Raw genomic sequence first — 17,149 nt, forward strand, 5'->3', positions numbered from 1 at the left:
ATAAAAACTAGATCCAGAAAGCTGGGAGGGAAGCAGAAATATTTATTCCCTAAAAGCAAGGAGGTCTGGCTTTAGGGGCAGCTACAGAGAAATGGGGTACAGCGACATAATATTAGAGGGGAGCTTGTCCTGAGAGTGGAAGTATCTATGTGCTGATTCTAGGGTGACCCTTGAGGGGCATGTGTGTGTGTGTGTGTGTGTGTGGGTATGTATTCTTGTGAACATGCAGTTCCGCTGGGAGACCTAATTTAATTAACTCTTTTGCAGACCTCCTCCTTTGATATGTGGATTAAGTCTGTGTAACTTACTTGGAGGTTTGAGGAAGTTTTGAGTAAAAGATTTGCACCCGTTTGCTATTTTTACTTGATTTTATAGAGCAATAGAGACAGAGAGACAGAGAGCGATCTGTATGTCTGTATATCAATCTATATATCATCTGTATCTGTCTACAGTATCTATCTTTATATACATCCATCCATCCTTCTATCTATCTATCTATCATCTATCTATCTATCTATCTATCTATCTATCTATCTATCATCCATCCATCCATCTATCTATCATCTATCATCTCTATCTTATCTATCATTCATCTATATCTATATTTATCTCATCCATCATTTATCTATCATTATCTATCTATGTATTATCTGTCCATCCATCCATCCACTTTGTGTCTCCTCCCGTCGCTCTCTGGGGCCTGGCATTGTTGCTTCATCAGAAGAAGTCACCCATCCATTTTCCACTTGGAAATGTTGAGTCCCTTTCCTCTTCCAGGTATCTGAAGATGAGCACACCAAACTTCTCCACGAAGGAATCACCCCAGTTTCACAAATCGACCCGAACTTCGCCCAATTCACGTACACACCACGATCCCTTCCTGAGGACGACACATCAATGGTAAACATGAGTTCTGATTTGCCTGCTTAAAGCACCTTGGTTGATTGATTGATTGATTGATTCATTCATTCATTGATCAATTCATTCATTTAATCATTCATTCATTCATTCATTCATTCATTCATTGATCAATTCATTCATTTAATCATTCATTTAATCATTCATTTATTCATTCAAACGTTGATCAGTTCATTCATTTAATCATTCATTTATTCATTCATTCATTCATTCATTGATCAATTCATTCATTTAATCATTCATTTATTCATTCGTTGATCAATTCATTCACTTAATCATTCATTTATTCATTCATTCATTGATCAATTCATTCATTTAATCATTCATTCATTGATCAATTCATTCATTTAATCATTCATTTAATCATTCATTTATTCATTCATTCATTGATCAATTCATTCACTTAATCATTCATTTATTCATTCATTCATTGATCAATTCATTCATTTAATCATTCATTCATTGATCAATTCATTCATTTAATCATTCATTTAATCATTCATTTATTCATTCATTCATTGATCAATTCATTCATTTAATCATTCATTCATTGATCAATTCATTCATTTAATCATTTATTCATTCATTCATTCATTGATCGATTTATTCATTTAATCATTCATTTAATCATTCATTTATTCATTCATTGATTGATCAATTCATTCATTTAATCATTCATTGAATGAATGAGCCCAACATTTCTTTTGCTAAGCTAAACAACTTGTCAAGTGGGTTTTGCCCCATTTTACAACCTCACACTTCCCAAGGGACTCAGGGGAGGTTATGCAGGTTGGAAAACATCAAACATCAAATAATGAACCCATGAAATCCTTTGGCACCAAGGACCATCCACCAGGCAGCTGCCAATGAAAGCTTAGCGGAGTCCCTGGTGGAAACAAACCCCTCTGTTTTTATGGCACCCGCTCGAAGCCAGGAAGGTCAGGGCTCTTGAGAACCTGGGCAGGCCCCAGAGCAGGAAAAGCTACCCTCGTCAGGGGCCACCAGCATCTGGAGTCACGCCTGCAAGGCCACCAGTGGCCACGTGACTGTCCGTGTAACTGTGGTCACATGGGCACACCATTACATTCTGGATCAGCAGTAACTTCAGAGGGTCCTCCGAGAGGGAGGAGGAGAAGAAGATAGGAGGGGGGAAGGAAGGAAGGAAGAGGAGGAGAAGGAGAAGGTAGGAGAAGAGGAGGAGTGAAGGGAGGAGGTGGAGGAAGAAGAAAGAGGAGAGAGGGAAAGGGAGAGGGAGAAGGAGGAGAAGGAAGGAAGGAAGGAGGAGAGAGAGGGATAGGGAGAGGGAGGAGGAGGAGTGAAGGAAGGAAGGAAGGAAAGAGGAGAGAGAGGGAGAGGGAGAAGGAGGAGAAGGAAGGAAGGAAGGAGGAGAGAGAGGGAAAGGGAGAGGGAGGAGGAGGAGAAGGAAGGAAGGAAGGAGGAGAGAGAGGGAGAGGGAGAGGGAGAAGGAGGAGAAGGAAGGAAGGAAGGAGGAGAGAGAGGGAGAGGGAGAAGGAGGAGAAGGAAGGAAGGAAGGAGGAGAGAGAGGGAGAGGGAGAGGGAGAAGGAGGAGAAGGAAGGAAGGAAAGAGGAGAGAGAGGGAGAGGGAGAAGGAGGAGAAGGAAGGAAGGAAGGAGGAGAGAGAGGGAAAGGGAGAGGGAGAAGGAGGAGAAGGAAGGAAGGAAGGAGGAGAGAGAGGGAAAGGGAGAGGGAGGAGGAGGAGTGAGGGAAGAAAAGAAAGAAGAGAGAGAGGGAAAGGGAGAAGGAGGAGAAGGAAGGAGAGAAGGAGGAGAGGGGGAAAGGGAGAGGGAGGAGGAGGAGGAGTGAAGGAAGGAAGGAAAGAGGAGAGATGAGGGAAAGGGAGAGGGAGAGGGAGAAGGAGGAGAAGGAAGGAAGGAGAGAGAGGGAAAGGGAAGGGATGGGGAAGGGAGAAGGAGGGAGGGGGAAAAAGGGAAGAGGAGAAGAAGGGAGGGGGGAAGGAAGGAAGGAGAGGAGAGGAGAAGAAGAAGGTAGGAGAAGAAGGAGGAGGAGTGAAGGGAGGAGGTGGAGGAAGAAGAAAGAGGAGGGAGAGGGAAAGGGAGAGGGAGGAGGAGTGAAGGAAGGAAGGAGGAGAGAGGGAAAGGGAGAGAGAGAAGGAGGAGAAGGAAGGAAGGAAAGAGAGAGGGAAAGGGAGAGAGAGAAGGAGGAGAAGGAAGGAAGGAAGGAGGAGAGAGAGGGAGAGGGAGAGGGAGAAGGAGGAGAAGGAAGGAAGGAAGGAGGAGAGAGAGGGAGAGGGAGAAGGAGGAGAAGGAAGGAAGGAAGGAGGAGAGAGAGGGAGAGGGAGAGGGAGAAGGAGGAGAAGGAAGGAAGGAAAGAGGAGAGAGAGGGAGAGGGAGAAGGAGGAGAAGGAAGGAAGGAAGGAGGAGAGAGAGGGAAAGGGAGAGGGAGAAGGAGGAGAAGGAAGGAAGGAAGGAGGAGAGAGAGGGAAAGGGAGAGGGAGGAGGAGGAGTGAGGGAAGAAAAGAAAGAAGAGAGAGAGGGAAAGGGAGAAGGAGGAGAAGGAAGGAGAGAAGGAGGAGAGGGGGAAAGGGAGAGGGAGGAGGAGGAGGAGTGAAGGAAGGAAGGAAAGAGGAGAGATGAGGGAAAGGGAGAGGGAGAGGGAGAAGGAGGAGAAGGAAGGAAGGAGAGAGAGGGAAAGGGAAGGGATGGGGAAGGGAGAAGGAGGGAGGGGGAAAAAGGGAAGAGGAGAAGAAGGGAGGGGGGAAGGAAGGAAGGAGAGGAGAGGAGAAGAAGAAGGTAGGAGAAGAAGGAGGAGGAGTGAAGGGAGGAGGTGGAGGAAGAAGAAAGAGGAGGGAGAGGGAAAGGGAGAGGGAGGAGGAGTGAAGGAAGGAAGGAGGAGAGATGAGGGAAAGGGAGAGGGAGAGGGAGAAGGAGGAGAAGGAAGGAAGGAGAGAGAGGGAAAGGGAAGGGATGGGGAAGGGAGAAGGAGGGAGGGGGAAAAAGGGAGGAGGAGAAGAAGGTAGGGGGGAAGGAAGGAAGGAAGGAGAGGAGAGGAGAAGAAGAAGGTAGGAGAAGAAGGAGGAGGAGTGAAGGGAGGAGGTGGAGGAAGAAGAAAGAGGAGGGAGAGGGAGGAGGAGGAGTGAAGGAAGGAAGGAAAGGAGAGAGAGGGAGAGGGAGAAGGAGGAGAAGGAAGGAAGGAGGAGAGAGAGGGAAAGGGAGAGAGAGAAGGAGGGGAAGGAAGGAAGGAAGGAGGAGAGAGAGGGAAAGGGAAGGGATGGGGAAGAGGAGAAGGGAGAAGGAGGGAGGGGGAAAAAGTGGGAGGAGGAGAAGAAGGTAGGGGGAAGGAAGGAAGGAAGAAGAGGAGAAGGAGAAGGTAGGAGAAGAAGAAGGAGGAGGAGTGAAGGGAGGAGGTGGAGGAAGAAGAAAGAGGAGAGAGAGGGAAAGGGAGAGGAATGGGGAAGAGGAGAAAGGAGGAGAGAGGGAGGGAAAGAAAGAGGGAGGAGGCAGAGACGGAGGAAGGATGTTTCGCCATCAACCGTTCCCCCTCAACTCACCTTTCTCTTTCTTTCCTTTTCCCCCCACAGGCCATTCTGAGCATGCTTCAGGACATGAATTTCATCAGCAGCTACAAAATCGACCGTCAGACCCTCGTCAGGTACGGTTGGGAGAAGGGAACAAGCCGGTTTTTCCTTTTTCTTCTTCTGGATCCCGAAGTCATAAAAAGGACTTGATTTGCTTCTCCGTTTGGACACCAGGTTTAGTGCGTGGTTTAATGCACAGCGTCAGCCGAGGAGATCCACAGAAAACTGAAGGGCTTTGGGGTCCTTGGTGATGTCTGAGCTGGGTGCTTTTCTTGCAGACATTCCATGACCTAACTAGGTAACATCATCAGTGTTAGAAGGTGTGGGGGTTGTGGGGTGGGGAAGGAGGAGGAGGAGGAGGAGGAGGGGAAGGAGGACTGTAGGGTCCTTGGTGCTCTCTGAGCCTGATGGTTTTCTTGCAGGTTTTTAATAGTAAGTAAAAATAAGAGTGAGCCCCCTCCCTTCTAGCACTGATGGTGTTACCTAGTTGGGTCATGAAACGTCTGCAAGAAAACAGCACAGCTTAGAGAGCACCAAGGACCCCACAATCCTCCTCCTCCTTATGATACAACTAGTCGTGAAACCAGTTCAACTACTTCAAGTGATGACGATGATCACGATAGCCCTGATGTCGGAGCCTGAATCTGCAGAGGAAGATGAGCCCGAAGTGGAGCCAAAGGGAGATCGAGGGGGTGGCTTTGGAGGAAAATGGGGAGGAGCAGGGCCAGGGTCTTTCAGGACTGGAATGGCTTGTAGGCAGGGAGGAAGTGGGGGGGCAGGATGACCAAGAGAACATGAGAGACAGAGCTCAGGCGATGAGCAAGGACCGACCCCTCCTGCTCCTCGAGCATGGAGAGCGGAGAGAAGGCGAGAACAGCATAGACTGACTGGGCTATTTGGGAGGAGAGCACCCCGCCCCTCTCCACAAGGCACACCTGGGGACTGAGACTTAAGGAGAACACTGTGGAGAGGGGCAATTGTCAGGAACAAATGCTAGATTCCTGGAGGGTTGAGCGTTTGAACTTTCCTGGATTCCTTGCATTCTTTCTGAGTTTCTGGATTCCTTGCCTTGCTCCTTTGCTTCCTGGACTCCTCGACTAGCCCTGCCGGATTTCTTGCTGTGCAGCCGTGGTGCTCACAGCGTTAGGCTGGACTATTTGCAGCCAGAGGCTGCTTGAGGTGTGTCTCTGTGTCATCACTTCGCTCTGGGGCTTGCCAGAAACGTGGGAGCGTTTGGGGCAATTTGGAGCAATAAAGGGGCGGTTTGAACTGCCAGCTGCCTGTATTATCTCTGTGCTGTGCCCCAGGTCATCACACTGTCTCTTTTTGTGTCTGTGTGTCATTTTCCTCAGGTTCTGCCTCATGGTGAAGAAGGGGTACAGAGACCCTCCCTATCACAACTGGACGCACGCTTTCTCCGTCTCCCACTTCTGCTACTTGCTGTACAAGAATCTGGAGCTCATCAATTATCTGGAGTAAGTGGACGTGGATGATGGGCTTCATTTACGTTCGGGATCATAGGGGACGGAGACCCTACGGGGCTGCAGGATGCATGAAAAGGATCTTAAGCATCTCGGGGCAACGGAAGCTGAGGTTGAACCAACAACTCTTGGTCCCTGTTCAGCTTGTGGAAGTCGGGGTGCCAGCTTTCAAAACACAGCAAAGACCCGTTGAGGCTCCCCAAAGCAATTTCCTTCATTGATTCTTTGCCTTTAGGGAGAAATCTTGCAAAATGAAATCCTCAACTTATAACCCATTCGTTGAGTGACCGTTCCAAGTTACAACAGCACTGGAAAAAAGAAACTTAGGATCCTTTTTCACACTCACGACCGTTACATTATACGATTTGCTATCGTATTCAATGAGAAAGAAAGGAAAAGAAAGAGGGAATGGGAAGGGAAGGGAAGGAAGGGAAGGGAAGGAAAGAAAGGAAGGAAGGAAGGAAGGAAGGAAGGAAGGAAGAAAGAAAGAAAGAAAGAAAGAAAGAAAGAAAGAAAGAAAGAAAGAAAGAAAGAAAGAAAGAAAGAAGAGAGAGGGAGAGGAAAAAGAGAGAAAAACAGAAATGAGAGGGAGGGAGGGAGAGAGAGAAAGAGAGAGAGAGAGAGAGAGAGAGAGAGACCCATTTCCCACAGAAAACACCAATAGCCATGAAACCATGGCTGGGGTGTCATGTGACTGGGTGGGAGTGACGCTGAGTTGGCCACGCCCACCCAGGTTTTGGGGCTCCAAACTCGATGGCAGAAAATACGACTTCAGCCACAGAATGCTGAAGTAGAGCTGGTAGAGCTGGAATGCTCTACCTGACTCTGTGGTCTCTTCCCCAAACTCCCCAAAACTTTAACCTTAAAGTTTAAGATTTAAAGATTCGCTGAAATGGGTCTAGAGATTAAGGAATATAGATAAAATTTTGATTTATAAGTTGAAATAAAAATAGAGTTGTACATATTTGGGAAGTAAGATTTGTGGTGATAAAATGTAAGGTAAACACTTAGATGAAGATGTCAGAATATTTTAAAAATTTCTGTTTTTGATTTTTATGTTATTTATTTATTTATTTATTTATTTGTTTGTTTGTTTGTTTGTTTATTTATATACCGCCCTTCTCCCGAAGGACTCAGGGCGGTGAACAGTTAAAATAACATACATATAAAATGTGAATATAAAATGATTAAGCCAATTTGGTTCATCGGTTAAGAATCTTCAGCATAAAGATTTAGAACGATTAGAAGAGATTTATGCCAGCCCGGCTTGGTGAAATAGAATTTTGATTGACAATTGGAAATAATGAGTAGAGTTTATATGGAAATCAAGGTTTTGATGATACAATAGATTGGTTTAGAATAAGGCGTTAGGATTTGTGTTAAAAATTTGAGTTTGGGTTTTGAATTTTAAAAAGATGCAACGAGAAAATTGGGATTAGAGCTTGTTAAAGGAATACAAACGATTGTACCTATCTATGGCCGGATCAAGACTTGGTTCTTAAAAGATATATTTTATGTTTATGTTTGGAAAAAACAATAAAAAATATTTTTCCAAAAAAAAAAAAAAACTTTAACCTTAGACTGTCTACTGTGGACCTCGCCCCATTCCTAAGAGGTCTGTAAGGGGCGTGCATAAGAGCACCAGCGTGCCTTCCGTCCCGGTCCTAATATTCCTTTTTACTCTTACTTCTTTTCATGTATTCAAATTGTGTTTATACTTTTACCTGTAATCTTATATATGCCGGACAAAATAAACTTATTATGATTATGATTATCTTCCCCGTAGAGACATCGAAATCTTCGCCTTGTTCATTTCCTGCATGTGCCACGACTTGGACCACCGAGGCACCAACAATTCTTTTCAAGTGGCATCGGTAAGGTTGGGAAGCCCCCTCCCCCACCCCCCTGCAAAGGAGAATGAGGGGTGGGTCTTGCTCGATGCAGCATTGGGCTAAGGACCATCCCTTCCCCCTTGGGGGTCTCCTTCACCCATACCCAACCTCTCCAGTGAGACAGATCTCCCTTCTCCATTCTCTTCCAGAAATCCGTCCTGGCTGCTTTGTACAGTTCCGAAGGATCCGTGATGGAGGTAAAGGGAGGAAGGAAGGACGGGGACCAGCCCCATAGCTGAGAAGGGCCAACCGTTTTTAGTATGAGAAAAGGGGAGGGCAACTACAACATAGAATCAGAGACAGGATAGCAGCCTTCCAGTATTTGAGGGGCTGCCCCAAAGAAGTGTGGGGGGGAGTCTACCTATTCTCCAAAGCCCCGGAAGGCAGGACAAGAAGCAACAAATGGGAATTAATCAAGGAGAGAAGCAACCTGGAATTAAGGAGGAATTTCCTGACAGTGAGGACAATTAACCAGTGGAACAGCTTGCCACCAGAAGTTGTGGGTGCTCCATCACTGGAGGTTTTTAAGGATGGCCACTTGTCTGAAATGGTATAGGATCTCCTGCTTGAGCAGGGGGTTGGACTAGAAGACCTCCAAGGTCCCTTCCAACCCTTCCCTTCTCTTCTCTTCTCTTCTCTTCTCTTCTCTTCTCTTCTCTTCTCTTCTCTTCTCTTCTCTTCTCCTTTTTCTCTCCTCCATCCTTCTCTCTTCTCTTCTCCTTCTCTTCTCCATCCTTCTCTCTTCTCTTCTCTCTCTCTTTTTTTAAAATTTGATTTATATGCCGCCCTTCTCCGGAGACTCAGGCTCAGACTTACAGTGCGTTAAGCAATAGCCTTCATACTTTTGTATATTTATACAAAGTCAGCTTATTGCCCCCACAAACTGGGTCCTCAATTTACCTACCTTCTCCTTCTTTTCTTCTCCATCCTTCTCTCTTCTCTTCTCTTCTCTTCTCCTTCTCTTCTCCATCCTTCTCTCTTCTCTTCTCTTCTCCTTCTTCTCTCCTCCATCCTTCTCTCTTCTCTTCTCTTCTCCTTCTTTTCTTCTCCATCTTTCTCTTCTCCATCCTCTTCTCCTTCTTCTCTTCTCCATCCTTCTCTCTTCTCTTCTCCATCCTTCTCTTCTCCTTCTTCTCTTCTCTATCCTTCTCTTCTCTTCTCTTCTCTTCTCTTCTCTCCTCTCCTCTCCTCTCCTCTCCTCCCCTCCCCTCCCCTCCCCTCTCCTCTCCTCTCCTCTCCTGGAAGGGACCTCTGAGGTCTTCTAGTCCAAGACCGTCCTCAAGCAGGAGACCCTCTACCGTTCCGATAAACGAAAGGAGGAGGCCGTGATGGAGACCCTGTGAGGCTCCATCTCTTGTGGATTCAGGAATCCGTTGCCCTCTTTGCCAGATGGGGACTAGGGTCAAATTTGGCCCAAGCAGGAGAGAAAATCCGGTGGGCTGAAGTGTCTTCAGGATGCCTTTTCTCCGTAGCTTGTGGGAAAATCCCTGGGAATTAACTTGGGTCTGAACAGAACAGTCACCAATACCGGTAGCCTTGACTCACAACAGTTGTTAGTGACCATTTGAAATTATGATGACACTAAAAATAAAGTGACTTATGACCATTTTTCACACTTACGACCCCTGCAGCATTCTCTTGGTCACGTGATCTAAATTCAAAGGCTTGGCAACTGGCAGGTACTTAGGACTGTTTTGGTGTCCCGGGGGGTCACGTGATTCCCCTCTGGCGCCCTTCTGACCAGCAAAGTTGATGGAGAAGCCAGATTCGCTTAACAACCGTGTGACTCATTTAACCACTGCACTGATTCGCTTAACGACCGCGGTGAGAAAGGTCGTAAAACGAAAGGAGGAAACTCACTTCACAGGTGTCTCACACATCAACATAAATTTTGGGCTCAGTTGTGGCCGTAAGTTGAAGAACTGCCTCTAAATAAGTAAGTGAGTAAACAAACAAACATACATACATACAAATAAAGTTTCAATGACATTAAGGCCGCCATCTTGATTCTTTTGAACACACACACCCCCCCGGGGCCCTCTGCTGGGAGACACAGATGGAGTAGTGAATCCATCATATTTATTGTGGCCCCTCCAGCAGCCGAATCAAAGGAGGAGGAGGAGGAGGCGTGGGAATCAGAGTCAGCATCAGGGCAACCTGAGAGCTCTGGAGGGGAAGAGGGAATGGAGCTGGCAGAGAGAGAGAGACAGTGGAGGAGCCTGGGCCGTCTGTCAGCCGTCAGATGGAGGGTCAACAGCCCCCAGGTCTGGATGTAGCTGATGAGGAGGAGGAGGAACAGCTGGATCCTGTGCCTGATATACGGATGCACAGAAGGCAGAGGAGAGGAGAGCAGTGGAAATCTATGGGCCGGTCCTCGGGACGGAAGAGCCACCGCTGCTAGCAAAGCCCCACCTTAACTCTGGGGATAAAAGGCAGGGGGCGGAGATGAATAGATGGGACAGACAACTATTCATCTTCCGGACGGACGGAATTCTTAGCCTGCGGTGAGAGATAAACTTTTTGCCGGGGCTGCTGGCGCTCCTAATAAAGGAATCTTTGAGTTCACTTCAGAGGGTTTGTCGTCTTTGGGGAGCCGAGTCAGAACAATATTTCTATCACCATCCCTGCTCTGTGGGATCGAATCCTCTACAAGAAAGTCCTTGACTTACAACTTCCTTTGTGGGACCAGAATTTCCACTGGCCAGAGCAAGTTGTTCAGTGAGTCGCGCACTGATTTTTACAGCATTTTTTTTTGGCCACCGTTGTGAAGTGAATCGCCAATGTCGTTGGTGATTCACATGGTTGTTAACGAGTCACATGGTTGTTAAGTGAATCCGGCTTCCCCAGTTGACCTTCCTTGTCGTAAATGGTGATTTCCGTGACACCCCCCACCCCCCACCCCCGGGAGAGTGCAACGGTCCCAAATACATGCCAGTCCTCAAATTTTGATCATGTGACCCTGGGGGAATTCTGCAACGGCTGTAAGTGTGAGGACAGATTATAAGCCATTTTTTTCTTAGCATTCTTGTAACATCAAGAATATAGAGCCGAGGTGGCGCAGTGGTTAAGAGTGCAGTACTGCAGCTACTTCAGCTGACTGCTAGTTCAGCAGGTCAGCGGATCAAATCTCACCAAGGGCTCAAGGTTGGCTCAGCCTTCCATCCTTCCGAGGTGGGTAAAATGAGGACCCAGATTGTTGGGGGGCAATATGCTATTTAGTATACTGTCGATTGTTGTAAGCCGCCCAGAGTCCTCGGAGAGTGGGCGGCATAGAAATACGACTAATAAATAAATCAATAAATCAAAAGGTCGCTCAAGAATTGGTTGTGAGGCGAGGGCTACCTGTGTCCCACTGTACAACCCAATACGCACTTACACAAAATGATTGATTTATGAGTGCAATTATGCACTAAATTCGTTGACGTCTCCGCTGTGGTGTTTTCTTTACCTCAGAGACACCATTTCGCTCAAGCCATCGCCATCCTGAATACGCACGGCTGCAACATCTTCGACCATTTCTCTCGCAAGGTGGGCTTCCTGGGCAGGCCGAGCCTCATCCGTGGGAGGGAGAAATTGGGGAGGGGGCTTTTAAAAAAGGGAGCGGGGGGTTTTATGGCACAGGGGATAGATACGATCTTGACTTCTTTGGCACTCGTCCCTCTCCCCAGGTGGCCCTGGGGTATGCTAACTGGGGGGTTTCTGGGAGTTGAAGTCCAGCTCTGTTGAATGGGGGATTCTGGGAATTGAAGTTCACCCATGCTGGCTCAGGAATTCTGGGAGTTGAAGTGCTTCTGTGCTGACTGGAGAATTCTGGGAGTTGAAGTCCAGCTCTGGTGAACTGGGGGATTCTGGGAGTTGAAGTCCAGCTTTGGTAGATGGGGAGTTATAGGAGTTAAAATCCATATATTTGGTTGGGGAACTCTGGGAATTAAAGTACACCCAAGCTGGCTCAGGAATTCTGGGAGTTGAAGTCCAGCTCTGGTAGATGGGGAGTTATGGGAGTTAAAATCCATACATGTGGTTGGGGAACTCTGGGAGTTGAAGTTCACCCATGATGGCTCAGGAATTCTGGGAGTTGAAGTCCACCTCTGGTGGTTGGGGGATTCTGGGAGTTGAAGTTCACCCATGCTGGCTCGGGAATTCTGGGAGTTGAAGTGCTTCTGTGCTGACTGGAGAATTCTGGGAGTTGGCGTCCAGCTTTGGTGAACTGGGGGATTCTGGGAGTTGAGGTCCAGCTTTGGTAGATGGGGAGTTATGGGAGTTAAAATCCATACATGTGGTTGGGGAACTCTGGGAGTTGAAGTTCACCCATGCTGGCTCGGGAAATCTGGGAGTTGAAGTGTTTCTGTGCTGACTGGGGAATTCTGGGAGTTGAAGTCCACCTCTGGTGGTTGGGGAATTCTGGGAGTTGAAGTCCCCACATCTTAAAGTTGTGAAGGCTGAGAAACACTGCACTTAGGTCGCACCCAGTTTTCAAATTGGCTGGAGGTCTTTGGACACCGAAGACCCAATTGTTCCCCCAAACTGTCCCCCCCACATCTTCTCCAAGCTGTGGGTGGAGTTTCGGAGTCCTACCTGGGACCTTTTGAGAGGCCTCCAAGTCAGGTGTCCTCCTTCAGGCCACAGAACAGCCTCTCTTGCCTAACCAGTTGTGAAGGATGGTAAAGCAGGGACCGTTTGATCCCACAGGATTACCAAAGGATGCTGGATTTGATGAGGGACATCATCCTGGCCACCGACCTCGCCCATCACTTGAGGATCTTCAAAGACTTGCAGAAGATGGCTGACGGTAAAGCGGGACACCCCCCCCCCCGTCCTTCCCAAATTGAGGGTCTTCTCCAAAGGTGCTTTTTTTCAAGAGGCAACTGGACTTTCTTGTTTTTTCTTTTGAAGACCTTTCGCTTCTCCTCCGAGAAGCTTCTTCAGCTCTGACTGGATGGTGGAGGATTGAAGGATTGATACTCCTTGACAGACAGCTGGTCATTTGCATCCTTTTTAGAGGGTCGTTGAGGCCGCTTGGAGGTTTATCTGTGTCCTCAGGGTCCCCGGAGTGGTGCAAATGGATGTGGAGCCTTCTTGGCTGCAGGATATTTTCTGTCCCTTCCCCATTCAGGGGACCCCGAGGACACAGACAAACCTCCAAGTGGCCTCAACGACCCTCTCAAAGGATGCAAATGACCAGCTGTCTGTCAAGGAGTATCAAGCCTTCCCTTCCCCACCATCCAGTCAGAGCTGAAGAAGCTTCTCGGAGGAGAAGTGAAACATCTTCAGAAGAAAAAACCAGAAAGCACCTTTGGGACAACCATATCAGGGTGCTAATTAATCCCATTCTGCTTTTGGGTAACCGCACCTTGATTTAGAGACGTGGCTCGAGACTTTTCCCTTGAAGCATACTTTAAGAAAAAAAAATAAACCCGAAGATCTATTTTTCTAAGAAAAACTCATTTATTTGTTATAAAGAAAATAAAACATCTCGCTATCTAAAATAATTACATTTTGGCGACGTTCCTGCCGGCCACCTCTCTGCGGCCGGACCTTTTGGCAGGAGAACAAAGCAAGAAAGAAGAAAGTGAAGGAATGTGGACATGCGCAGTTAGCTTACGGATAAGACACTTGGCAAGCTACGGAAAGTCTGAAAATCCAAAAATATGAGCTCATCTGGTAAATACAAAAACGCAGTGACAAACCATGACCTGCATGATGGAGAATCTCCATGGAATTTTTCTCCAGGGGTTGGCAGAGTAGAGGGACATCACCAAATCCCTGAAGGACAAAAATAGTGTTTGTGCCCTGGGCCAAGGATCTCCAACCTTGGCAACTTGAAGACTTGTGGACTTCAACTCCCAGAATTCCTCAGCCAGCTTTGCTGGCTGAGGAATTCTGGGAGTTGAAGTCCACAAGTCTTCAAGTTGCCAAGGTTGGAGACCTCTATCCTGGACCAAATCTGTCCCCACACAACTCCACCGACGCAGGCTCCTCAGATATAGACTCCCCCAAGTGGAGCTCGGCTGTCGACATCTCCATGGCTGCGTTTGGGTTGTCTCCTTGACGACAAGCGTTCCTTGACTTACAACCATTCATTTAGCGACCGTTCGAAGTGATTTACAACGGCGCCGGGGGAAAAAAAGCGACTCATGAGCATCGTTCACACATGATCAAAGTCCAGAAGCTTGGCAACTGGCATGTACTTACGACGGTTGCAGCGTCCCGGGGGGTCATGTGATCTTCTTTTGCAAAGCCAACGGGGATGCCAGGCTCGCTTTACAACCGTGTTCCTAATGGTTGTAAGCCGAGGACTCCCGGTCTTATTTTTATAACAAGTCACATCTGAAATGGCCTTTCAGAAAATAGGTTTGACCAGGAGAAAATTGGATATTTGCCACGGAATCCATTTGCCTGATCCGAGGTCTCAGGTGGCTGTTTTGTGCCTCCTTGAAAATCACCATCGTTTTCCCACCAATAATTCATTATTATTATTATTATTATTATTATTATTATTATTATTATTATTATTATTATTATTATTATTATTATTTGCTCCTTAAAAAGTAAAAGGCATGAAGCGTGAAAAGACGGGCTGCGTTATCCCTTGATCTTTGGAAAAAGGAGGTTCCACCAAAAAAAAGTAGATTTTGTGTCAACCGGCAGGTTGCGGATCTGTTCAATAGTCAGGAATAGTCAGGAAACCAACAGACAAAATTAAAATGCATTGTGCACATTTAGGCAATTATACTTCCCTTTCCCCCTTCTCTCTGTATGGCTTTCTTTTCTCCTTAACTTCCTTTTCCTTCCTTCTTTCTTTCCTTCTTCCTTCTTTCCTTCCTTCTTCTCTTCCTCCCTCCCTTCCATCCATCCATCTTTCCTTTTCCTACTTTTTCCTCTCTCTCTCCCTCCCTTCTTTCCTTCCTTCCTTCCCTTTCCCCTTCCTTCCTCTCTCCCTCCCTCCCTCTTCCTTCCTTCTTTCCTTCCTTCCTTCCTTCTTCTCTCTCTCCCTCCCTTCTTCCCTCCCTTCCATCCATCCATCTTTCCTTTTCCTACTTTTTCCTCTCTCTCTACCTCCCTTCTTTCCTTCCTTCCCTTTCCCCTTCCTTCCTTCCTTCCTCTCTCCTTCCCTCCCTCTTCCTTCCTTCCTTCTTTCCTTCCTTCTTTCCTTCCTTCCTTCCTCCCTCTTCCTTCCTTCCTTCCTTCCTTCTTCCTTCCTTCCTTCTTCTCTCTCTCCCTCCCTCCCTTCCATCCCTCCATCTTTCCTTTTCCTACTTTTTCCTCTCTCTCTTTCTCTCCCTCCCTTCTTTCCTTCCTTCCTTCCCTTTCCCCTTCCTTCTTCTCTCCCTCCCTCCCTCCCTTCCATCCATCCATCTTTCCTTTTCCTACTTTTTCCTCTGACTCCCCTTCTTTCCTTCCTTCCTCCCTCCCTCTTCCTTCCTTCTTTCCTTTTTTCCTTCTCTCTCCTTTCTACTTCCCTCCCTCCCACCCTCCCTTCCTTCTTTCCTTCCTCCCTCTCTCCTTTCCTTTCTACACTCCTTCCCTCCTCCTTCCTTCCCTTCTCCTTCTTTCCTTCCTCCCCTCCCTTCCCTTTTCTTCCCTCCCTTCCTTCCCTCCCTCCCACATTTTCTCCTACTCTTCCATTTCCTTCCTTCTCTCTGTCTCTCTCCCCCTCCTTTCCTTCTCTCCTTCCCTTTTCCTCCCTTACTCCTCCTCCTCCTCTTCTCTCCCCCTTTGCAGTTGGCTATGACCCAGCGAACAAGCAGCATCACAGCCTCCTCCTGTACCTTCTCATGACCTCCTGTGACCTCTCAGACCAGACCAAAGGCTGGAAAACCACCCGGAAGATCGCGGTGAGTACGAGGCCGAGGTGGACGGAGCCCCTGTCCCCCCGGCTGTTGGCCTGGACGTCTCGGTGCCAGCCTCCCTTGGAAGGTGGAGCTCTTCCTCCTGCAACCGGCACCTTCTCCGGCTAAAGAGCCCCTTGCCCTTTCCAGCCACATCCCCTGCCCCTTTGGGAACCCGGGCAAAAAAACCAACCCAACTTCACCTGTTGAATTACAGCTAGAAGGGAAAGAGGGACATCAAGCAGAGTCTCGTGCTCGAGCAGGTGTTTGAAATAGAGGAGGGGTCTCCAACCTTGGCAACTTTAAGACTTGTGGACTTCAACTCCCAGAATCCCCCAGCCAGCCTTGGAGGACTTCAACTCCCAGAATCCCCCAGCCAGCCTTGGAGGACTTCAACTCCCAGAATCCCCCAGCCAGCCTTGGAGGACTTCAACTCCCAGAATCCCCCAGCCAGCCTTGGAGGACTTCAACTCCCAGAATCCCCCAGCCAGCTCACTCCAAGGCTGGCTGGGGGATTCTGGGAGTTGAAGTCCTCCAAGGCTGGCTGGGGGATTCTGGGAGTTGAAGTCCTCCAAGGCTGGCTGGGGGATTCTGGGAGTTGAAGTCCTCCAAGACTGACTGGGGAATTCTGGGAGTTGAAGTCCTCCAAGGCTGGCTGGGGGATTCTGGGAGTTGAAGTCCACAAGTCTTAAAGTTGCCAAGGTTGGAGACCCCTGGACAAGTGGACCTCCAAGTTCCCTTCCAACTCTGTTGTTCTGCTGGCAATCCTTGGGGGCACCTAGAGGTCATCTACACCAGCCAGGGTTGCCCCATTCTCCATCTTCTCTCCGTCTGGGAGAGCTCAGCGTAAGATCCCAGGGTATCTAGAAGGGCATCCAGTTGGAGGAAAATCACGACAGATACCTGTCACTCTTCAGTTGCCGGAAGGTCCAAGGTTTGTGGGAGGGGGTGTATGTGTGAATGTCCTCTCTGGACATTCCCCGCTCCCCAAACAATGTGCAGATTGAAGAGTTGGGAGGGTCTGTCATCTTGCACTCAATCCATATCTTTCCTTTCCTTTCCAGGAACTGATCTACAAGGAGTTTTTCTCCCAGGGTGATCTGGTACGTGAGAATAAAATCATTGAGTCAGATTCTAGTATTCTCTTAACCTCATATATTATAAGAAAAAGTCATATATTAGATATAATGTGGGTATATATATATATATGCATAACTTTGTATTACAAACTCTTCTAAAAATACAAGTTCCAGGTATATTTGTAAAGAAAGAAGCAGACATTCTGCGAACTCCGGAACTAAAATAATTAACATTTTATTCTACTACACTTTCGTCAGCCATCTCTGACATCGTCAGAGTATTAAACTACCTGTCAGCACTTCAAGCTGCATTTACTCTAGTGCTGACATAAGAAGGAGAAGCGAAGGCATCTGGAAAGGGACGTTTGACTTTTTATCTACTTATTTTCCCTGG

The 17,149-nt window shown here is 47.6% G+C and overlaps 1 protein-coding gene across 3 annotated transcripts in view; it reads left to right on the forward strand.

Moving 5' to 3' along the window:
- The window catches only part of PDE2A (phosphodiesterase 2A), a 296,539-nt gene that overhangs the window by 274,349 nt on the left and 5,041 nt on the right, over nt 1–17,149 (forward strand). For all 3 annotated transcript variants that reach the window (XM_087895695.1, XM_087895696.1, XM_087895697.1), the window contains 9 exons: nt 778–900; nt 4,478–4,548; nt 5,827–5,949; nt 7,742–7,829; nt 7,997–8,044; nt 11,301–11,375; nt 12,537–12,636; nt 15,570–15,682; nt 16,741–16,779. In XM_087895695.1, coding sequence (XP_087751821.1) covers nt 778–900; nt 4,478–4,548; nt 5,827–5,949; nt 7,742–7,829; nt 7,997–8,044; nt 11,301–11,375; nt 12,537–12,636; nt 15,570–15,682; nt 16,741–16,779 — 780 coding nt within the window. The remainder of the gene's footprint in view (nt 1–777; nt 901–4,477; nt 4,549–5,826; nt 5,950–7,741; nt 7,830–7,996; nt 8,045–11,300; nt 11,376–12,536; nt 12,637–15,569; nt 15,683–16,740; nt 16,780–17,149) is intronic.

Source organism: Pantherophis guttatus, chromosome 5 (genome assembly GCF_059756535.1).
Source record: "Pantherophis guttatus breed Tessera chromosome 5, ASM5975653v1, whole genome shotgun sequence".
In the NCBI taxonomy this organism is placed as follows: domain Eukaryota; kingdom Metazoa; phylum Chordata; class Lepidosauria; order Squamata; family Colubridae; genus Pantherophis; species Pantherophis guttatus.